The sequence below is a fragment of the Chanodichthys erythropterus genome, chromosome 21 (assembly GCF_024489055.1).
Source record: "Chanodichthys erythropterus isolate Z2021 chromosome 21, ASM2448905v1, whole genome shotgun sequence".
Classification (NCBI taxonomy): Eukaryota; Metazoa; Chordata; class Actinopteri; order Cypriniformes; family Xenocyprididae; genus Chanodichthys; species Chanodichthys erythropterus.
In genome coordinates this window covers 20,633,453-20,658,493 of record NC_090241.1, presented here as the reverse complement: position 1 = coordinate 20,658,493, position 25,041 = coordinate 20,633,453, and the positions used below count along the sequence as shown (strand labels likewise).

Here is a 25,041-nt window from a genome sequence, read left to right as displayed (position 1 = left end):
ACACTTTGTAAAGATCCATTTTGAGGGTTATATTAGCTGTTTGAAATTTTTTATGTTATTTAAGGCAAGCGCGAGCTCTTGGGGCGTGGAGCACCAGATTTAAAGGGCCACACACCCTGAATCGGCTCATTTATAATGATGCCCCAAAATAGGCAGTTAAAAGTGAATTTAAAAAAATCTATGGGGTATTTTGAGCTGAAACTTCACAGACACATTCAGGGGACAACTTAGACTTATATTACATATTTTTTAAAAAAAAGTTCTAGGGCACCTTTAAAGGTAGGAGAAACACTGCAGCAAGTCATTAATTTTATTCAGCTCACTGGTTTGGATACATTTAAACCGAATGTATGCCTAATTTATAGCTCTGAGTGTTAAATTCAGTTAATTTGTGCCAAGAGAAACAAGAGAAAAGTGCTGTTTTGACAGTTATAAGATGTAGTAGTAAATGATAAAGACAGATTGCCTAAACCTTGTTTTTGATTTATAATGATTTATTTATTTTTATAACTAGATGTCAGTATTAAAAAGGTTTGGCTTCTGTTTTCTGGGAAAGTTTGTATGAAGGACGTGATGTAATACATTACAGCTACAGTTTTCTGCCAGCAATATGTCAGTTATGAAAACCACTTATTTTTTGTATGATCAGGCCACCCGGATATCTCTGCTGTTGCAACAGATAATTCACAAGACAGGAAACCATTAGTTTTTTGCATCATGTAACCCTGTGTGAAGGTCATTGTTTGTCTTTGCTTCTTAAAATGTGAACTGAACTTTGTGTTTCATACCACAAAAATAAAATAAAAATTGGGAAGGGAAAAACAGTTTTTTAAATTTGTTATGTGGACAAAATGAGCACAGTGTCAGATGTTGTTGAGATCTTGAATTGAGAAACAATGGAGAAATCACGTGATTTATCTTGACTTTTTAATTTTGGTTAAAAATTCTGGCAAATTATAAATGCAATGTAATTTCTAGGCAACTTCACAATTACATTTACAGAATTATTGGAACATCTACATTTATTTAACATACTTTCTGACTTCTAAATATACAGAATTTTCTATGATTTTCCTTTGAAATGGCTCTCTTTTTACGTTGGTTTAAAATAATATGGCAAACTTTAAATGGAATATAATTTTTAGGCAAGTATACTATATAGTATACTATACAGGTATAGTTTTTATTTAACTTCTAAATTTATTTGATCTCATTGTTTGACATCTGAATTTACAAAATTGTCATCCCAATATGTTTTAAATTGCATCTAGCCAATGATCCGTGTGAATGGGGATCATTTTGACAACGTTTTCGTTCATTCTTGGTACATCATTGTTGTGTAACCTAAACATACCTTAAGTCACACCCTATAGAATACCTGTTTGATAAAGTTACCTGTTTGTGTGCTGCCATTCGCTCACTGATAAACGCTAATTTTTGCACCCATTTTTGATTATTACTTTCTTACCATTGTGTCCTGATGTTCTTTGGCTGTGGGCGAAAGAAGCTTTGGTAAATCAAACCTGTTTGTTCCTGAGTCCTTGTCCTCAGTCTTTATTACTTCAGTACATCTGAATGTCTCAGAGACAACACAATAAGGCAGACTGACGCAGTATGTGTGGTGTTATGTGTATAGATGCTAGCTGGGGGAACAGAGGTGGAGAGGGAAATTTGGAAGGCCAGTGGGTTCATGCTAAGGTCAAAAGGGGTCATCGCTCTTGCTGGAGAAGCAGCTGATTTGGCATGTTTGAAGCTCACTCACACACAAAGTTCTCACAGGGCAAGATGTTCTGATGTACAATTTATTCATTTATATATTCTTCTATATGAAATGTTACATAATTATTTCACAGAAAACTGACAACTTGCCAAATCTTTAAGGTATGAGCCTATTGAGAAATGTATTTTAAAAAATAAATCTACCCTAAAGGCTTATACAGAATCTGTTATATAACCATGAACATATACTAAAACATGTAAATACGGACTGTAAATACTAGTAAATCAGCTATACCATGTGAGATGGTTTCATTTGTTTTTGTAAGACAGAGGAAGGTAGTGACTGGAAATGTAATTTGCTGTGTGCCCTAATATAAAAACATGTGTCAGAATCACCTCCTCAGCAGTTTTAAGTTTTAACTTTCACTTTCTTTGAATTGTTTTCCTTACTTTTTGGCATATAAAACACTGTTAAATTTGCTCACTTCTGGGAAATGAACATCTTTGACTGAAGTTAGCCAGCTGGCGCACACTGGTCAACCATGTGACATGACTTTATGAGTCGGACTACAGCTAACCCTGTGCTGATTTTCTGCTCACACATATTAAATGCGTAACATATGAAAGTTTAATTGGAAGTCATTGAACTTGCAGATCAGCACAAAATCATAACACAAACTTTAGAGAGAAAAGAGCTCATGTTTCATCAAACACATGTGCAGAGTGGAACTCTAGACTGACAACAGCACTTTTTAACAAAGTGCACAGCTCTTAACCTATTATGACGTAATCCGTGTGATTAACCTTTAGGCTAGAGGTAATTTCCTTCTGTTGAGAAGACAGCATTATTTATTCTGTCTCCTGTGGTGCTTAAACCAAATCCAGTTATTGATCTGTTGACATGCATTTCGTTTTCCTATATCTGCAGGCAGGAAAAGTCTGGTTTGCATAATTTTACAGAACAGCCATGATGGAGGCTTAAACCAACAAGAAAATCGAGGCTGCAGATAGCGTCATTTTTTCAATTCACTAAAGTGATTATGCAAATCAGACAAGGTGTAAATGCGCCCAAAATTGTTCTGAACTTTTATAGGAAAAGGTGCAGTCTTTATAGAAAAAAGGTGTGTTTGCACTAAAAGTCATGACGTCACAGTGCTATTCCAGTATATTTTGCTGATGATTAAATTGGACTGCGTAGTTGTTGTAGACACAGAGTTTGTGAAATATAAAGTGGCACAACTCTTTAATGAAATCTCCCCACAGTATTTTAGCACTTCAATGCGACTAGTCAGAGTCCTCACACAGATCTTCATTCATACTAAACCCTTCAGGCAATATGGCATGGGCTCAACAACAATAAGGTGGAAACATATAGACCTTTCACAGACAGAAAAAGGGCCTCTATGATTTCAGGGGAAAGAAATGACTGTTCATGATTAGCACCTTTGCAGATATAAAGGGAAGGAATTATCACTTATCATGTAGTTACCCATTATTTGGCAGAAGTTGTTTTTCCAATGTGGCCTATGGTACACAAACTGCAATGGTAGACCCCCTACAGCAACCCAGAGTTAAGTGCCTTGCTCAAGGACATAATAACATAGCTACAAACAGGCTTTGCATTAGCAGTCTGGATCATTAAAACTTATCCTAGTAGCACCACTTCTCTGTAATTTACATAATTGGAATGTAGCCTTATCTTGTGCCTATGTTGTGTTTATTCCGTAAGGAGTTTGCCTTCAGTATTGGATTATCAGTTCATGCCAAATATCCAATTCATCAGTCATTTTCCAAAAATGTCCCTTAGTATTTACACCCTTAAGCCACACTTAAAATGTACAGTTGCCATTGCATTACGTAACAAAATATCAAACCAAGAAATATTTATTTTAACAAAAGGTAAGTAAAAAGGCATTTTAAATGAGAAGACAACCATTAAGACCAAAATTAAGGCAAAAAGTATTTGAACACGTTTTAGTTGTCAAGTAGCAATCCAGACATACTACTCCTGCCATGCTGGCATTGTCACGTGAACTACATCGTCACACGCGTCACTTCCTTGCCATTCACATCTCTTCTTCCCATGGCCTGATGGGATGATCATTGGATGCACTCTTCAGAATCTCGGCAGAAGTATGTCATCTGTACTTTTCGGCTATGCTGTTTTATAAATACTGCAAATTTAATACTACTTTTCATTTACCATATAGTAGGGAAATGGGCATAGATGGCTGGTTAAAAATAATCTAAAAAAATCGTTCAGTGAAAAGATATAGTGGGATTTTTGAAAAGGAACCATTCATTTTTGCAGTTATCACTTGATATTTTATTATCTAATTCAACAAAATTCCTTCATTTTTAAGTATGGCTTAAAGGGATGGTTCACACAAAAATGAAAATTATCCCATGATTTACTCATGATTACCTCAAGCCATCCTTGGTGTATATGACTATCTTCTTTCAGACGAAAACAATCAGAGTTATATTTTGTATTAATATCCTGGCTCTTCCAAGCTTTATAATGGGAGTGAACGGGGGGCATTTTGAAGCCCACAAAAATGTATCCATCCATTATAAATATAATCCATATGGCTGAAGGGAATTAATAAAGGCCTTCTGAACTGAAGCGATGGGTTTTTGTATGAAAAATATCCATATTTAAAACTTTCTAAAGTAAAATAACTAGCTTCCAGCAGACGACCATACGCATCGATTTGCGGCTGAAGTGTAACCCCTGACCTGACGGATGAAGCAATGACGAACATGGAAGCGCAGAGGATAGAGCAAAACAAAACACTGGTCACGAATTAGAAGTCTAAAATGAGAAATTTTAAAGAGAAATGTCGGAGGATTTCAATATAAGAGAAGCGGAGCTTCAGCCCTATTTGTTTAAACCGCGAGAAGTCGTCTAAGCTTATGCTACTCCTTAATCCTGCGTCATTTATCGCTTCAGAGATTACTCTTGTGGGGCAAGTCGACTTTCACAGTATGCATACGGTCGTCCGGTGGAAGCTAGTTATTTTAGTTTATAAGGTTTTAAATATGTATATTTTTCTTACAAAAACCCATCGCTTTGCTTCAGCAGGCCTTTATTAACCCCCTGGAGCCATATGGATTATATTTATGATGGATGGATTAATTTTTTTTAGAATTTTTAGATATTTTTAAATATAGCTCCAATTGTGTTTCTCTGAAAGAAGATAATCATACACACCTAGGATGGCTTGAGGTAATCATGAGGAAATCATGGGATAATTTAAATTTTTTCCAAACTTACACTGAAACTTAAAACACTTCAGAATAATTTTCCTAGTTTGTGTGTGTGTTGATTTGTGGTGATCAAGCAGATGCTGCTATGAGTCAGCTCATTAGAGGGGGTTAATTGAAATGGTGACTTAGAGCTCAAATATGTGTCAGTTTGTCTGGAACCAACAGCTTCATACTCAGAATTAAACATCTAAATCTGTTACTGACCTTTTCAAGGCTTGCAGATCACGCACTGCACTGACAAGAAAGAGAGGTGAAGTTCAAAGGGTTTAAATTGGTTTTCAGATAACGTTTCCTGTTATTGAGAAGATTGATATCTAGCCGACACTGAAAAATAAAATTTTTATAATTATCATCATTATCTTCCTCCCATTATCCTCCTGCTATCAAGTTGTCTTCCTTGCTTTACAGTTTTGATATTGTAATCTACAATAATACTCAATAACATCACAATTTTACTGCTTCCATCAGAAGACTGAGCCAATGTAATATCGATGACATTTTGTTCACCACCATGGCATGTAGTTGATGTTTGCAACCTCATTACAGTAGCTATGCTTTTCATTAGTTAGCCCATAAATCTCACAGTCCTCCTGATAATAAATATCTCAACCCTGTGAAAAAAGAGCACTTGTGAATGGTTCCTGGTCATTGGGTGCCAAAGGAAAGATTTTCTGACTGTAAATCTCCTTTTGTCTTCATGCCATTACCCATTTCTTCATTTCTTCCCCAGAAGGAACAAATCTCTGTCAGAGCCTGTTATCTTTAAAATGGTTTGGTTTTAACGTCCAACCATATATCAGAGCTACACATGCACATGTAGGTGGTGCTTTGGAATAAGGGAGCATTTGACCTCCTTTATTTCCAAAACTAGTGTGTGAGCAAACCTCTGAATATTTTATTAGTGCCACACATACAAGATCTCTTGAGAAGATGACATAGAGAGCGCATGAGGTTGGCGTGCAAGATCTCCTGAGAACATGACATAGTGTGCGCATGAGGTTAACCCTCCTTTTGGAGAGAGATCCATATCTTATCTAAAGGAATTTGACGTCATCCACATCTTAACTAAAGGAATTTGAGCTTTGCATCCTCAGTCTTTTATCTAAATAACTTCTTCAGCCACACATTTAGTGCTTTGATAGGACAGATTTAATATATATGAGCTATATAACAGACATAATAGCATCTTATTTCCCCAGACGCTTGGCTTTTCAAAGACTTAAAAGTTTTAGGAAAAATATATTTTGCATTCTCAATTGAATGCACGCTTCAGAATCTCAGCAGAATTAATTTCACCTATTGCAAATTCAGACATGCTGCTCAATTAACCAGTGTTGGGGAAAGTTACTTTTAAAAGTAATGCATTACAATATTGCGTTATTCCCTAAAACAGTAACTAATTGTGTTAGTTACTTTTTAAGGAAAGTAATGCGATGTTACTTTTTGCATTACTTTTTCTCATCTGGGCTGGGCTGTTTGATTGTTTGTTTTTATAACAACAAAAATATATATTTTTATAAAAAATATATATTTTTCACTATTTCTTTTACAACAAAAACTAAAAGAATAAGCCTCAGGCTGAATGAAATGCAAATTCATGCCTGTACAGTAGAGGGCGAAGATCAAACAAACAAGCCTTTCAGCTGTGCTGCCATTCTGGAATACAGTATTAGACACAGGACAATAAGTAAATGAGTAAATGTATGCTCACATTTAGTCTAGAATAAATATCATGTTTACACAGCACAAACATCACCTCTGCACTTACTCCCGATTTGTCTCAACATAGGGACAAGGAGATGCGTCAGTCAATGATGCAAAAACTTGAGAAAATGAGATCCAGACAGTCGATCAATGATTATGTCAGCGATCAAATTTGAATAAGGAATAACAAATTTCTAAATTAAAAATTATAGAGACAAACAAATTAAGTAATTAATAGTATATCTAATAATGAAGATCAGAATATAGAGAAAGAATGAACAAAATTAAGACAAAAGAGCAAAGAAAAAGTAAAGAAAAGCTAAACTATCAAAGACCCAGTCCGTTTTATACCATAAGCATAGGAAAACTTATATCCCACTCAAACTTATGTGTTGGTCTAATGAGAAAAGGTCAAACAGATTTATCCATTTTGTCATAGTTGGTGTACTGGCTAGGTCAGAGTGACTAGTCAAATGTCAAAAATAGATGAAAATAGATACAAAAGGTGTTGAATGATCTTATCACATGTCTGAAGAAATGGAAACAGACATATTTTGATATAAAGGTACATCAAGTTCAAATGAGCAACTAATTCTGAAAACACCATCGCTTCTGCAGTACTTGGCAGGCATCATAAGCCATAATTAATAAAATGCATGAATATGAATATTGACCATTTTGGATGCACCAGTCGATAAATGGGTAAACAAAGTAACTTGCATTACTTATTTGAAAAAGTAACTCAGATATTTTGTTTTATATTTAAAAGTAATGCATTACTTTACTAGTTGCTTGACAAAAGTAGAGGGTAACACTTTATTTTACAATGTCATTGTTACACACTTACATGTAGTTACTATAGTAATAACTATAAATTATGCATAATTACATACAACTAACCCTAAACCAAACCAAACTCTAATCCTAACCCAATAGTAAGTACATTTAGTTACTTAATATTACTCAGTACTTAAATGTATAATTAGAGTGTAATAAAGACACCTTAAAATAAAGTGTAACCAAGCACACTGATTACTTAACTCACGTTACTTGTAATGCGTTACCCCCAACACTTCTTTTAACATACTACTTTTCACCTTCTATACAGTAGTGAAGTATATTCAGAAGAAGGGCTTCAGTTGGTTAAAAATAATCACAAAAAATGGCTCAGAAAAGTGGTTCTGATTTTTTTTTTTTTTTTTTTTTAATTTATTTATTTTTGAAGTTACCACTTGGTTTGCCACACACTCAGTGCTTTGATATGACAGATTCAATATATATGAGCTAAAATGGACATAATCACAAGATACTTTCTTACTTGGAATTTCAAAGACATACAAATTTTTAATTTCTAGGGGAGAAAAAAACACATTTTGCAGATTGCCCATTGAATACACAATTCAGAATCTCAATGCAATTACAATAGTAGGTAATTCATACTTTTGCCTATACTGTTTTATAAATATCGCTAATTCGGATGCTACTACTCATTTTATGTACTACTTTTCACAGTAGGAAAGTATGCATATTCAGACAATATTTAAGACTTGAAATGGTTTAAAAATAATCATGAAAATGGTTAAAAAAATAGACAAAAGTATTATTTATTTATTTCAGTTACCTTTTGATTTGTAATTGCTTTTGCCACATTTTCAGTGCTTTGATTTGACAGATGAAAATATATTTGAGCTACAATGAACGTAAACACGCCTAGAGACTCTTGGCATTTCAAAGACTGAAAAGCTTGTAATTTCTAGGAAAAATTTATCTTTTGTGGATATCGTGTTTCTTTAATTGGTTTGTGTTTTTGATGCTTTCACCTCATAACAATCATTGCATATCAGTGCAACAGTTGCTGTGCAGCCATAATGCAGTATTATAGGCCATTCGGTGAGTCATTTGAAATATCTCCCTTGGGGATGCTCCTCTGCCCTCGCCATTCAGACTCTGCAGGGCTTCCCAGGCGCTAGTGATTTAACCACAGCTCATGCTATGCATGACTAGTCTCATTCTTCAGGGTCAGACCTGGGCAGAAGGAGAGCGTCAGCCCCCCTGCTGTCAAAGAACACCTACACTAAGCTGGGATTCATACAAACCATTGGCAGCCCACATGCAAATATATACCCACACAAATGCATCTGTTCTACTGTCACTGTTTACTGCGGCAACACCTGTAACCTTGGAGAGCCTGAGGGGAGAACAAAATGAATCCTTTGAATGTTTTAAACTAACAAGTATCTAATTGCGTCTAATCATTGTACTCACTGAATGAACTGAGAACCAACTCTTTTTGACATGTCATATTCATAATGAACTGAGGGCTGAATGAGCTTAAGCTGATAGTTAGAGCATGTGAACTGAGGATTTGACTGATGGGGTGAAAATTATAAGCGGAACAATAGAAATGTTACAAATAAATGTAATTATATAAGCTTATGATTTCATTTTTTGACAGTTTTTTTCAACCAATATGAAACATGAGAGATACAAATTCATAATAATTTCAATACTTGTTTAATGTGAATGCATTACTATATGCAAATTATGCTCATTATGTTTATATTTAGGCTAACAAATGTATGAATTTGTATTGCATAAAAGGCATATTAATGTAACTTTCACTCAATCTATTACGCACTAATGGACCCTTTCTCAATACCAAATTTATCATATATATCATATATAAAATAATAATTATCGAACAACAATATTTAAATTAACAACAATAGCCATTATAAATGAAAATAGGAAATAAACACAATTGTACAATTCAGTCAAATGTACAAAAGCAGTGCTTTACAGGATGTAACGGTAAGTTAAATATAGCCTTAATATTATTAAATTTAACAAAGCCAAATTCGATTTGCTCAGGAACAAGTAATAGATTAATAAGAACAAAGATTGCCCTTTTATGTACCCAAAATGAAATCATACCTCATGTTTAACCACTATAAGAGACAGTGGCCGAGATGAAGCTGTTCTCGGCGGGTACACAAGCACTGAACGGCTGCTGACGGCCTGGAGCTCACATCTCCAAAAATGTCTAAACAAATTGTAAAATAGGATATGAGTCACATATTTCAGGTCTAAACAACTACATTCTTGCCTAAAAAACTCTTAAAACTACATTCTGTTACAAAATAACAGTAGTATCTATACAAAGGTTTGCTCGTCCTCCATGACACTCGCTGGTGAGAATGCTGAAAGTGGAGTGATTCAAACGGTGAAGCGGTTCCCATGGTGATACTGGTAGAATAACTCATGGCTGGAAAGACCTGTTGTATAAATATACATTTTTATTTTCCACAGCTTTAAATCCAATTCATATGTTTGTTATGGATATGTATGGTAATTGATTTTAAGCTTTTGATTTTTATAAAGTTTTGATAAACATGGTCACCATCCAGATTGTCTCCTGCTGACTGTCTCCAACCTGCTGTGAACTGCAAAAGAGATGTTCTTGGTACAGATCACTGCATGAGAGGGGCCACATAGTACATGTCATGCATTTAAATGGTTATTGTGAGCACTGAGCTTGGTGTATTGTGCGTATATGGGCCTGGAAAAGCTTGATAAAAGTCGATAAACATTCAAGCCTCTGAGCATCATTGTTAACTTCTGAGCTGTTTTGGGGGTTGATATTCACATTTGTGACGCAAATGTTTGCGTGTATTCCCTTACCGAAAATCGCTTGTGGGTTTAACATCATCCAAGGTCTAATAGATGTCACAGCAGAGGTGAATAAATGCCTTAATATTGTTATAATATTTAGGTTTAATGATAAATATTGATGAAATATATTTTCTTATTGACGCATGAGATTCAGGCAGACAAATGTCAGAGATCACATTTGAATAAGGAATAACAAATTTATTAAGTTATAATTTAAAATTATAGAGACAATAATCAAGTAAATATTTTATATTAAAATCCAGAGTATCTATCCAACGGATGAAGATTGTGAGATCACAATCAGTGTATAGAGCAAGAAGGACCCCAAAAATAAGATATTTGCAGAATGAAAGGAGAGTTAAGCAGATGGAGGAGCAGAAGCAGAAAAAGCCAAATAAGAGCAACGAATATACATGCAGGAAAATTACATCCTCTTAAACTTATGTTTTGGTCTAAGAAAAGGTCAAACAAATGTATAAATAATGTCATAGTTGGTGTAACGGCTAAGTTTGCGTGACTGGTGGTCAAATGTCAAAGATAAGTGGTCAAATGTCAAAGATAGATGAAAATAGATAGCCTATACAATGTGTTGATTTGACACCTTTGCATTATCTCATCTGCAGAGATGGAAACAGACATATTTTTATATAGGTACATCACTTAATGAACTCTGAAGGAAAATACACCCACTCAATCTTACAGCACAGAAGAGACACCAAAGAGCTTACATTTGGAAATAAACAGACATATCAGAGTAGAAAATATATAAATGATTGAAGAAATCAATATCATGTAAAAGAATAATAATGTATAAAGAATAATAAGAAATTACATTTGAATATGAATCTATATAGGCTACACCACTCATGAAAGGCTATAAGTGATCGGTCTAAAAACTAATAAATACATTTTTGTGAGATATTGATTAAGTATTAAATGTGTTCTACAGTGAAAAACAAGTAATGTGAAGTAAATTCAATTTTACCACAGTTGAGAGAAGCACGTCACGCGAGAGGCTCCTCGCGCTCATTTTAGATGACAGCATGCTGAGATCATGCGGATGACGTAATGCCGCCAAACTGCAACAGTGCAAGTGATTCGGTCGGTCATAGACGTTCATTTTATTCAGTTACAAATTATTATTCATTGTTTAACTGTCTCTGTTGAAACAATAACGATGGTATATATTATTAATAAAAAAATACCACATTATTAATCGATTGAAGTGTAATACATTTCAACTTAAAATCTATATTGTCTGTTCTAATGTAGGACGCGTTTGCGATTGAAAATAAAGAAATTAACATTAAGCACGAGCCTATTCATTTATCACATTCCAGTTAAACGCACATTCGGCGAATATGAATTTCACTGGAACAGAATAGAACAAAGAAGTAGGCTATTCAGATACTTCCTCAAGGAAGGTGTGTACACAAAATGTAGCAGACTTTCTTTTCCTTGCCAAAAATGAAACAATGAAGATGGTTTTGGTGTGACGCAATACGCTCCGTAGATGTTGCCCCTCCCTCCGCCGGGAAACTCACAGCAGCAGCAGCAGCAGCGCTTGAGTTCAGGTCAGGATGCCGAGCACTGGAAACATTCAGAAAGTCACACGCCTCTCCTAGTCTGCATAACCGACTACAGACATTCCTCATTACAGGAGGAAGAGCTTAACTCTGGATTTGGAGCTTTGTCCTCATTTTTAAGCGGAGTAAGACACGTGAGACTTTGACAAGAGTTGGATCAAATCTGAGGACAGTCAGAAGTGCGATTACGTTACCTCAGGTGAGACATTCTGCACATATTTCACACTGTGAGTTCAAGCGGATGATCTCAGGCAGCAGTTATAGCTAATGGAAAAACTGTTTTTTTTCTTTTTTGTTTTTGTTTTTTTATGTTACTTCATCTCGCTTGCCATGTTTTAATCATAAAACCACGATGACATTTGTTTAATCACCTTTTCTAGTTTAGTAACATGTTTTGTGCGCGCTTATCCAAACATTCTTAGATAATATTCCTCCAGTCTAATGTTTTTTATCTACACAGACACGGTTCATGTTGTGGTTTTGAATATCAGAGGCAGTATCATTTTCTTGGGGTTTCCTCCATTATGTGTCCGGAGCAATGACAGTGTTTCATGATGTCAATAACGACGTCCAATTCGTGGACGAATAGTTTGAGTTGGAAGCAACATTTAGTGAGTCGATTGAACCGGTTTACAAATCGGTCCGAGCAGTTCGTGAGTCAAGACAACTCACTAAACGGATTAATTGAACTGAGAATCATCTTTTGCGGACATGTCCGATTCATAATGAGCCGAAGGGCTGAATGATAGTTAGAGCATGTGGACATAACTGAGGATTTGACTGATGGGGCGCAGGTTATATTTGTATGACAATTTAATGTGTAATGCATTATTATATGCGAATTATGCATATTTAGATTCTTTTTTTGTTTTAATATATAATGGCTATTGGCTACTACAATTTGAAATGGTACAATAAATTACTGTAAACATAATTGACAATCAATAATAAGCAGTAATATGTGCAATTTTTCTGTATTGAGTTCAACAGAAGTAAAAATCCCATGCATTTTCTCCCAAGGAGAACTGATTTTTAACAATAACATATAAACATTTAGAGACAGACCTACTGTGAGCTACAAGGTTGTTAGTCATAGGCCTACTTTTGTTGGAGCCATCAAGTTTTTTCAACTTATTTTTTTTAAATAGTCATGTTTAACAGTTGAATACCTGGTGAAAAATAACATAACCCAAGAGTCTGTTATGAAATGTCCACCAAAACGGACATTGCAACTTTGCAATGTGTGGACAATTAAAGGGTTAGTTCACCCCAAAATGAAATTTCTATCATTGGTTACTCACCCTTATGTCGTTCCAATCCTGCAAGACCTTCGTTCATCTTAGGAACACAAATTAAGATATCTTTGATGAAATCTGAAAGCTTTCTGATCTCATTCCAAATTTCAAAGCCCAGAAAGGTAGTAAAGACATCGTTAAAATAGTCCATGTGACTACAGTGCTTCAACCTTAATCTTATGAAGTGCTGAGAATACTTTTTGTGCACAAAAACTAAACAAAAAAACGACTTCATTCAACAATTTCTTCTCTTCCCTGTCAGTCTCCTACGCTGTTGAAGTAGTGAACACAGTGCAGCGGTCCTGGGTTCTACATCAGAATGCCGGCTCATTATTGGCCGGCTCCTGCGTCAGCATCACACGCATTCTTCGTGCTGCTCACATGTATGGCGTCAGCCAATACTAAACCGACGTTCTGACGTAAAACCTGGAAGTGCTGCACTGTGTTTACAACATAAACAGTATAGTAGGAGATAATATCTTTATAGTTATCATTCTTGGTTTTAACAGGGCTTTATTCATTTCACTTTTAGAGTTAAAGAACCTTGCATTCATTCATTAATCATCTTCACCATATGCAAGAGACAGTCCATAAATTTTCCTGACGATGATTTTTCCAAGGTAGGTTGCCAGGTCTTTCCCCAACCCTCCCCATTACATGGCTTGGGACTCACACACGTGACAATTTTGCCTCTCTAATACTGCGTGTTTTTGGAAACCCATGCAGAAAGGCCTCCTGGCTCAGCCGGGACTTGAACCGGGGACTTTGTTACTGTGAGGTGATAGTGCTACGCACTGAACCACTGTGCCTCCTGGAAAAGCCTTTACATTTGCCAAAAATAAAACTTTTTTTGTTAGTAAAAAGCAAACAAACAAGCCCAGCCCAGGTGAGAAAAAGTAATGCGAAAGTAATAAAACAAATTGCTTTCCATAAAAAGTAACTAACACAATTAGTTACTTTTTTTAGGGAGTAACACAATATTGTAACTACTTTTTTGCTTCAAGTCAAAGTTTGTAACCACTCTGAAGGTGGTTTGTGTGCTTCATGTCTTATAACTCTTCATGAAGATTTTATTTAAAAATCTCTATTGAAAAAATACTTCTAGAACCAAGGCCGCTTAAGAAAAAGAAAACTATTGTACTTTTTTTAACCAGTCCTTTGAAAGGAACCATTTGAAATAATCAATTAGCAAATATGTCTTGGTCTTCACGTTGCATATGTGGCAGTGTAGAAAATCAGAAGAGGAGTGTAGGATTCCAATTTTATATTAACTTTGATGGGTTGATCAATTCAAAATGCTCTATTGAAAACTCTATTGAAAAATTGTAATTAAAAATGGTTAAAGATCTGTTTGGTCTAGTAACTGAAAGGATGTAGGTTCAAACCCCTTAACAGCTTTAATTATCACTATTGTGTCACTTGAAATTGGTCATTTGGGGGTTAACATCTATTGGTTTGATATTTTTTGCCCAGTTCTGCTGCATTTAATTTGATAATCACATGTTGGTGCAACTTCCAGAACATGTGGAACTCTGTTTTGAGTGGCTTCACTATATCACTGTTTTCTCTCATTGCAATAATCAAATCACTCAACTCACTGAGTGTATCAGCTTTGAGATGTTCCAGCATTTGACCCGAGTTAATATTCGTTTTGGTTAGCATTTGATTTATGTTGTTGACACAAAATTGAACATCATCAAAGTTGTTTTGATATTTGATAGGGGATTTTACATGAATATACAAGGATGTTATCACAAGAGGCTTCCTGGAAAAAAGGCTTTACATGAATGGCCACTTGCTTCATCTCCCTCCATATTCATGTCTGATCTGTTTTTATGTCAGATTATATCATGTTTGGTTCAACAGCAACTCCAGGTGGCTCTAACAGATGGTGTTAAAAACATTGCATTATGGGGTCTGTAGTGTTATATTTGCTGAATGCAAGGAAGGTAATGAAACACCGGTATTGACATTTTTTTATCCATTTACTTTGTCACTTGTGTACTGGCTGGAACATCATTGCGTCATTTTGGCAAAACAGGTTTTTGATTTCACAATATTGCTTAGAATAAAGCGCCAGGAAATGCTTAAACATGGGCGTTGTTGTCATTAACATGTTTGCGCAGGCACACAATCAAAACAGTGTTACACTTCGTTAAATGTACCTTAGAATTTAAATACATCCACGTACTGAGAAAACAGAAATCGGGAAGCAGTCATGCTCATCATTGATTTAAACAAAAAAGTGACTTGCCTCGTCAGAGAGTGTACGCCAGTAAATCAAAAACAAATATGGTCAGAGCAGAGTAATTCAGTCTGAAACCGGTGTCATATTACTGCCTGACACGTGAAATGCGTTCCAAAAACGTTTTGCCTGCTTTACTTTCCATTAAGTGACTCAGGAATGAAGTCTGTGTCCCTTAAGAGAGTAAAACTATGCCTTCGTTTTTCTTCTTCAGTGTTTTTGTGTAAATCTAATTTGTCTGTCTAAGAGTTTTCCCACACAGAGGTTCTTGTCACCATTCTTCTTTTATTCTCTCTCGTCACAGACTCCATCACTCCAACAAGAAGAGAAATGATGCTCACGATCAAGTGAAATGATGTAAGTATCTCTAATTAGATTCTGTGAGGACTTGGATTATTATAGCCGTGCTGACTATTACTTGTCATTGATTACTCATTTCCTAATGGTTAATGAATTGTTAATGAGAGGGAATTTTCATTTCTGTAATTTGGTTGAGTTGTTTTGTTGAGGACTACATAAAACTAGCCATATGATATTGCACTCATTTCATGCAAATGTTTTTTTATGAGATGGAGTTGGATGACACATTCTTTTTTTATTGTCTTTCTTAACATTTTCCAAATCATGTAGCTTGATGGGGAGAGTCGTGCTAATTGGTTTTAAGCAATCTGACTTACTGACTTTCTACTGAAAATAGAAAATAGAATTTCATAGACTTTAGAGCTGCACTGTACTGTATATCGATACCAAATTGCTTATCAGCTGATAATTATGATTTTTAAATGTATCGGTATCAGTCGATATTGGATATCTCATAGTGTGTGTTTAATTGTGTATGTTAATTTATCTTTTTCCTCAACCACAGTTAAACTAAAAAAAAAAAAAAAAAGATAATTTAATGATACTGTTTAATGTAATCTTTAGCTAATCTTTCATATTGTACATTATAATGTTGTGATGGCTAAATTTACTTGACGCATTTAAGATGAGTGTTTTATTTTATACAAAAAAAATATCACATTTTAATATCGGCCATAACATGACAATAATTATCGCATTTACCGGTATCAGTGAGAACTGTTAATGGTCCATCCCTTATAGACTTACATTGAAGGTGGGACTCGAGTCATATATCTTTTCAAATTCGCCAATAGCAACTACTCAACACTCCAGCAGTGCGGTTATAGTTAACTAATATTTTTAGTATTTTCACTGTTAAAAATCATATTCGTTAAGTGAGATAAAGATGGAATAAAATAAAAAAATAAATATTCTTTGAGGAACTTAAATTCGAAAAACAAGAAAATTAGAAATGTTGCTTAGGCAGCTGATTGTAATAAAATAAGTTGAAGTAAAATTACTAAACCTAAATTAATATAAATGAAAGCTACGGTAAACAGAAATATATATATATATATATATAATATATATATATATATATAATATATATATATATATATATATATATAATAAAATTAAGAAATGACAAAAGCAACTAACAAAATTACTTAAACTAAAATTAAAACAGAAAATAAGTCTGCGCCGATGGCCTCATGGGCAGTGCACCGACATGTAGCGCTAATGCGCTTCAGATAACCCCAGTTTGAGTCCCGGCTCGTGGACCTTTCCTGTCAATTCACTGTCCTATCATAATAAAGGCAAAAACGCCAAAAATAAATCTTAAAAAAAAGAAGAAAAAAATAATTCATAAAAATATGAATAAAAAACTATAATAGTATATATATAAAACCAAAATAACACTGCATAGCAATAACCTAGCATTGTGATACATTTCAACAGGCACGAGTCATGTGTTAAATTAAAAAAAATTTCAAATGTAGGTAATTTTGTTTGAAGCTTTTTAACAAAACAACAACATAAGTCTTTTGAATTAGGCAGCATTAGAAAGGGACTCTGATGTATAATGAGTAAACTGAACACCGTCACACTGTTTGAGCTAAAAGATTTGATCATTCTTGTGTAAAAGAAGTTAGTGAGTCATATCCATACTGAACCATTTTACAGATGTCCTCTCTTTCCCGCAGGTATTTGTTTATCATGCTTATGCTTCTTGTGAATTTCATTGCCGTTTCACAAGGTGAGTCGTTGATGCATTTATTGTTCCTACTTTGCTAAAATTATGCTTCCTGTTTTCATTCAAAATCTCTGTTATCCTGACCCGCTGTCTAGCGTCTTCTCATTGTTTTCCATTTCCTATTTGCTGTCGAGGCAAAGACCTACAAAACATGCTGGACACCCACCAGCTGTCAACAGTGCCTCTGCCCACCCCAGAGATGCATTAATGTGGGTTATGCTTCAGCGCACAGAGTGCAGGAGGCTGATGAATGGACAGAGAGATAGGAAAAGACAGAGATGTAGTGAGAGAGAGAGAGATTGAAAATAAGGGGTGGTGATTACACCCACATCATGAATCAGACTATAAACTTATAAGAGCCACTCAGGGGCCTCACGTATATACAGATGTACAGATGAGAAAGGGCCACAGGCCTTCAGGGTAACAGTAGTGCAACTGGTAACTGAGGCTGAAGTGTTTTGCCATTTTGGATAATGTTGGATAATGTTGATGTCATATTGATTATCAGATGATTCATACTGAACTATACGTTATATTGTTGTGATGCCTAATTTACTTTTAGCAATTAAAATGATTGATTTTAGTTTTTAGTAGGGGTGTGACGAGATTTCTCGTGGAGGGGAAAAGCTGTCTCGTGATATTGCCATGATGGGAGTGTGAGGGTGAAATTAGGATTGAATACGCCACCGCTATGTTTACGTTATGCCTCCACTGTCGTTTGGATTCTTATAGAAATAAGAACCATTTAGCGAATTGCAGAGTCGTATGTAGTGCAGAAGGAATCAGAGTTCACTGATCACGTGACGAGAGTAATTGACGAGATGACTGAAAGTCCATGGCGGAGGATTCATTGCACAACAGAGTCTAGCGTATGATAAAATGTCTGATCTTGCAGAATGCACGCTCAACACCGCCGCTCCTTATTCACAGAGTGTGAGTGATCGTGAAATCGAAAGCAAAAGTAAAACGCGAGCATGCATTCAAACGCAATTTCAATACCCCGCATTTTGAAAGCGGCTCCCTGATGCATGCAAATAACTCCCAATATGAAAGCTATCTAAGGACTGTGTATTTGTAACCATCTCTTAGCTCTGTATCATGCTTGAAGAAAAATTTGGTCTTTATTTACACTTAAAAATGAAAATTAACCCAAGCTTTTCTCACCCTCAAGCCATTCTAGGTGTATATGACTTTCTTCTTTCTAATGAACACAAATGGAGTTATATTAATAAATATCCTGACGCATACAAGCTTTATAATGGCAGTGAATGGGACCAAGGAATATAAAGCTGAAGAAAGTGCATCGATCCATTATAAACGCAACATCAGTTTCTTTTTAAGTTGAATATGGAAGACGGTCTGGCGGAAGCTAGATATTTTATAACTTGTTAAATATGGATATTTTTCTTAAACAAATGCATCGTTTTACTTTAGAAGGCCTGGAGCTGTGTAGAGTATGTTTATGATGGATGAATGCACTTTCTTGAGCTTCATACTTATTAGTCCTGTTCACTGCCATTATAAAGCTTGGATGCGTCAAGATATTTATTAATATAACTCTGATTGCGTTCATGATAAAGAAGAAAGTCATACACACCTAGGATGGCTTGAGGCTGAGTAAAGCTTGGGGTAATATTTTATTTTAAAGTGAACTAATCCTTTAACTCTTATCGGAGTCAACCAGAAATGTAATATTGGCGCATCCCTAAAGTTTAATGTCAAAATATTTTTCACAGTTTAATATACAGAGACAACTGAGTTTGACTATCCTGACCAGCCTGTCACAATTTCCTTAATTTGAGAGGTGATCTCAATATTTGTGGCTCAAAACATATGGAAAATGAACAGGCATGTGCTCCAGTTCTTTGGATGTTTTGCCCTCCAGGTCTCTGTGCCAGTCATGTGACTGGAAACTATGAAAATCACAGTAACTCTTATGTAACTCCAATGGCAGATGGGGGGAGTGAAACTTGTTTGAAAATAGTCATTATTTTTTTAGTGTTCCATCCATGTTGTAACACTAGTGGTACATTAAGTTAACACACTACATTTAATAAATAATTGTAAAATAATAAATAAAATAAAAGTCTTTATTTTAAAAAAATAACTTGAAATTGTTACGATTTTCTTAAAATAGTAAGTACACACACACACACACACACACACACACACACACACACACACACACACACACACACACACACACAAACTCAAAATTAAAAAAAAACTTTGTTTGGAAATATGTAGGGGTGTGACGAGATCTTGTGTCACGAGATCTCGCGAGAGTAAAATGTGACGAGATTTCTTGTCGATGCTTTGAATATTGAGAGAGTGCGATTATGGTTGCACTTATTGTAAAGTGTTACCATAAAAATGAATAACAGTCTCTTAATCTTATTAAGCACAAACGGTAAGGTTTCATTTGTTAACATTAGTTATTGCACTGTGAACTAACATGAACTAACAATGAATGACTATTTTTATTAACTAACATAAACAAAGATTAATAAATACTGTAGCAAAGATATTGCTCATTTTTAGTTGATGTTGGTTAATACATTAATGTTAAAAAATTAGACCTTATTGTAAAGTGTTACCATTTTTATTTATACTGTTTTTATTTCTATGATCAGTTTGTGGAAAGGAGTTCAGTTAGGAGGTCAAAAGTTGTAGAAGCTCATAAATCATGTACAGTAAGGTCTGAAGAGACTGAAATCATACAGAAGAGAAGTCAGTCAGTTGAGTTAGTGGCAAAACCTTTTACAGTGCTTGAATATTGTTGTCTTTTACTGCATATGATTATTCATACTCAGAAAGTAGAACTGAAATGACATTCATTACAAGATGATTAGTTAAAACATTTCAAATACACCTGCAGAATATTTTTTGTTTAGTCATGTATTTCGCAATTGAGGATTTCATAAAAATAGTGTGTAAAAATCTTGTCTCGTCTCGTTCTCGTGAACTCAATCTCGAGTCTTGTCTCGTCTCGTGAGCTACCTGTCTCGTCACACTCCCTGTCTCGTCACACTCCCTGTCTCGTCACACTCCTAGAAATATGTGATGGATCACTTATGTTGCAGTTCTGCACAAGTTGTGTCGTCCTTGAGCAGCTTTCCGATGAATGTACAGTTCTGAGCACTTCTGAGAATTGAATCTGTCAATAGATGTTTTTTTCTTATAAATGGCATTGGTCTGCCATATGTGTTTTCCCACTGTTTGATAGTTCGATTTGAATTGTATAGCAAATCAGTGTCACTCCTTGTGTTTCAGGTCTTGCTGCTCTGAGTCCTTCTGATGGCAGGGATGGTGTTTATGAAGACCTGAAGTGGAAGTCTCTGCTATGTTGTGAGCTGCCCTTTGCTCAGACAGTTGACAGTGGTCTTTCAGAACGCCAAACCGTAGAACAATGTCAGCTGCTAAATGCTTCGAAAGTGGAATCCTCTAGTAAATCACTTGCCCTTTCTGGTAAATTCATCCTATCTGATATTACAGTCATTGCTTTTTTATTAATTTATAGCTATAACTTCAAAGCTGACATTTTAGAAAGTTTACACAAAATTACTGTTTTTTGCTGTACTGTCTGTAAAAATGGTCGAGTAGCAATATTTGTTGATAGTCACTGTATTGTCAATCTTCTGATTTAGCAGATAGTAAGCACACTTTTATCAGAGAAGGGCTATAAAATGCAATTGATGTTTGCTTCACAATCGGTGTTCTGTCAGCTTTATACATTTTGACGTCAAGACCAGAGAAATGATCAATACATTGAATTTCATTTAAATGAAATTTTTTTTTTTTTTTTTGCTCTGTCAGGAAAGATAAAAACATTTTCTAATGAGCTGATTTTTGATAGTTGTCAGCATTTTGTTCTACATACACTGACATTCAAAAGATTATTTATATTCAGCAAGGATGTATTAAATTGATCAAAAGTGACTTTTGCAGTACATTGCTACCATTTTTTTAAATTAAATTCTATTCTTTCTATTCTTTAAAGGGATAGTTCACCCAAAAATGAAAATTTGATGTTTATCTGCTTACCCCCAGGGCGTCCAAGAAGTAGGTGACTTTGTTTCTTCAGTAGAACACAAATGATGATTTTGGTAACATGATTTATAAGAGTCAAAAAACATGCAAAGACAAATCCATATTAAACCCTGCGGCTCATGGTGGCACATTGATGTCCTAAGACACGAAACGATCGGTTTGTGCGAGAAACCGAACATTATTTATATAATTTTTTACCTTTAATACACCACTATGTCCAACTGCGTTCAGCACTCGCTTAGTGAGGTCTGATCGCACAAACTGATCGTTTTGTGTCTTAGGACATCAATGTGTCGTCACGAGCCGCAGGGTTTAATATGGATTTGTTTATGCATATTTTTTTGACTCTTACAAATTGTGTTACCATTCACTCGCATTATAAGACTGACAGACAGCAACGGTTGGAGTTAAAAATCATCATTTGTGTTCTACTGAAGGAACAAAGTCACCTACATCTTGGATGCCCTGGGGGTAAGCAGATAAACATCAAATTTTCATTTTTGGGTGAACTATCCCTTTAAAGAATCCTGAAAAGAAGTATAATTTTTCATTCATAGTAATAGGAAATGTTTCTTGATCACCAAATCAGCATATTAGAACGATTTACTGTTTTCACTGTATTTTTCATCAAATAAATGTAGTCTGGGTGAGCATGTGACTTCTTTCAAAAACATTAAAAAAAACTTACAACCCCAAACTTTTAAACAGTAGTATTCAAAATAAAGAAAAGGCAATTTGTGAGCTAGTCTTAACATTTTAAGTTCTTAAAAAAGCTGTTTAGTTTATATTTTCATGTGATGACCTTGTCCATTAAGTGAAGATGTCTTAGCTACAGCGATAAACCAGAGAGACTGAGAGGACTGACCTCTCCAGACAAGTAGATGAGTGCCATTACACATGCTAATCAATTCTCATTACTATCTCTTCTCTGCGGTAGGCCTCAGGATAGTCTACAAATAAATTTAAAGCATTTAAATGTAAAATAAGTTAGGGTTTGCAATCCTATTAAAGTGTAAAGTGGCTTTTCAAAAACAGAAAAGGAATCAATGCAAATACTCAGACGTAGATGCTTGTTTTTCTGTAACATTTTTTTTCCCCATAACATTATATAAAGCATTCATAAAACTCAAAGTTTAAAGAGAAAAAATATTCCCCAGATACTTTTATTGGACTCCTGCTATAGTGCAAGTATAAAACTTAAAAACGATCCTGCCAGAATCTGAACTAGACTATGAATAATTGATATTTATTCATTTGATATTTATTCAGTGCACAGTGTTTGTATCTTTCATGTTATTTGCGCACCATTTATTGAGCTTGTGTTCTGACAGGAATAATTTGCTGATGTTATTTCTAGAGGCTCTGATGAAAGAAGCTAACGAGAATGCAATCTCTTTCAGGAAACTGTTTGGACATCCTGTGCTGGCTTGAAGGTGATGGGACAAATTTGATTTGCAATGCAAAGAGCCACAGAGCAGCATCCACTGCTAGTCTGTTCACTGTTAGTCCTCAACAAATAGTGTAAGTCCTTTGTTTTCATACTACTGATTGGCTGAATGGCTGCTGGTGTATTACTGCTCCCATTTGTGCTTGAATAGGATTCAGGACAAATTAAGTGTGTATGTGTGGGGGGATCATGCAGATGATGTATAGTACATCTAGACTATAGTATAAATGATCAGCTTTTTAATGTTCGTTATCGTTTAATTCATATTATTTAATTTTTCTCCACTGTATATAGATAATCTGACTTAGAGATTATTTCCCCTGTGATAAATATTAGCCTGTTTTGATCCCCAACATAGGACACCTATGATGAATTGACTTATTTCTGTTGTCTATGAGTGCCTTGAATTCTTAATGTTATATATGGGTATTAAATAAGCCTTATTAATTGTTTACCTTTTTTGTTTTTCATTTTAGTCTACAGATGGATATACTTTCAGACAAAAACCATACTGCTCAGTGTGCCGGGGAAGATACTGCCATGTGCTCCGTTTCTCTTCATGGCAATGATGCAACTGTCTTGTTGACCATCAGTATATCTGCGAATGGGACTACCGCACTGTTACCGAAGATGCAAATCAGTTCATATCATCTAAGTAAGAATTGCATTTTGATTTACAGTTAGTATTATCTATGGAACTATCTATTGATCTATCGATCGATCAAATCATTCTGATCGATCAAAACTGGAATCCTGTTGCTTGGAGGTGATTTCCAGAACAGTTATGGGAATAATGCCAATGTCATTATTCTTCTGATATCAAAGCAAGACCAGCTATTTCATTTCATTCGTTCCTGTGCATGTTTACTTTGGTAGCTGTAAAGTTACTAGTACTGCTGAGTTTCCCTATGGCAAAATGTACTGCAGGTTCAGGTATTTCATATTTCTACATGTAGGTCTTAAACATGGTCTCATATCACAAACCTTTATTGGGGAAAACTGATAATTTAGTTTTGTTCATTATTTAAACTGCCTTTTATTTTATTTGATAACTGAAGTAGAAATGGGCAAGCATTTCAATTACGGTTTATGATTATTGTAAATGATTATTAACTAACCAAGGTAAAATGGTATGGTAATCTTGCACAGAAAGTGACAGAATGACTGATCATACCGCTAGTAGCATGTTATTTTAGTTGTTTCACCGATGCCAGGGCAACAGGTGTTTTAGGGTGTGTTTGTTCTTTGGGACTGGGGGCTGCAGAATACACATCTCTCTTAAGTGGTTTTCCAGGAAGTGGATTGAAATGGAATTTCACTATGGCATGGTTAAATGACCATCACTGAACCTTAAAGGTGATAAAGAGGATCTTTTCGTCGACTGAGAAACCAAAGACTGTTACTGAGTTTTTTAAATGAGCGCATGCGTAACAACAACCCCCCTTCAGTGACATTGCTGGCAATAGAGGCCTCACTGAGCCATTGGATTTCATCAAAATTATCTTAATTTGTGTTCCGAAGATGAGTGAAGGTCTGACGGGTGTAGAATGACAAGAGGGTGATATTTTCATTCTCTTTTTCATCACCACTAGGCTAGGGTGAACAAAGGGCAAGAAGTAATATTCAAATCTAGATTCATTTGATGTTTATAACGTGAGTGAAAGATCAGGGGCTTTCGACAGTAATCAGGTTTTAAGCCACCAAAGTAGAGCTACTCACCAATTGCAGATTGCAAGAGGACAATACGTCTGTTATTATCTTCTGAGCTAATCTGATATGTGTCTGAAGTCCAAAGTCTTTTGCTTCATATTTAATAGTTCTCCATTATTATAGCTGTTGATGAGGAGCTACATGTTTGCTATTCGCTAATGCGCTCAGTACCTGTGTCATATTTAGCACAGCTGCTTGCTTTAAAGCAATCTATTGTATAAAGTGCTATATAAATAAATATAACGTAA

The 25,041-nt window shown here is 35.1% G+C and overlaps 1 protein-coding gene and 1 long non-coding RNA gene across 6 annotated transcripts in view; one reads left to right on the top strand and one right to left on the bottom strand.

Moving 5' to 3' along the window:
- The window catches only part of lepr (leptin receptor), a 49,383-nt gene that overhangs the window by 4,681 nt on the left and 19,661 nt on the right, over positions 1 to 25,041 (top strand). For 2 of the 5 annotated variants that reach the window (XM_067373050.1, XM_067373045.1), the window contains exons 1-6: positions 11,936 to 12,150; positions 15,796 to 15,848; positions 17,537 to 17,589; positions 20,860 to 21,054; positions 23,037 to 23,157; positions 23,560 to 23,738. In XM_067373050.1, the coding sequence (XP_067229151.1) occupies positions 15,844 to 15,848; positions 17,537 to 17,589; positions 20,860 to 21,054; positions 23,037 to 23,157; positions 23,560 to 23,738 (553 nt within the window). In that variant the 5' untranslated portion in view covers positions 11,936 to 12,150; positions 15,796 to 15,843. Of the gene's footprint in view, positions 1 to 11,935; positions 12,151 to 14,862; positions 15,675 to 15,795; positions 15,849 to 17,536; positions 17,590 to 20,859; positions 21,055 to 23,036; positions 23,158 to 23,559; positions 23,739 to 25,041 lie in introns of those variants that run through there. The other 3 variants (XM_067373048.1, XM_067373049.1, XM_067373046.1) reach the window with 2 other exon arrangements.
- LOC137011061 (uncharacterized) lies at positions 9,867 to 11,484 on the bottom strand. Its single transcript, XR_010893436.1, has 3 exons — positions 11,351 to 11,484; positions 10,094 to 10,136; positions 9,867 to 9,968 (listed from the first exon to the last, which is right to left on the bottom strand). It is a non-coding gene; the product is annotated as an uncharacterized lncRNA (long non-coding RNA).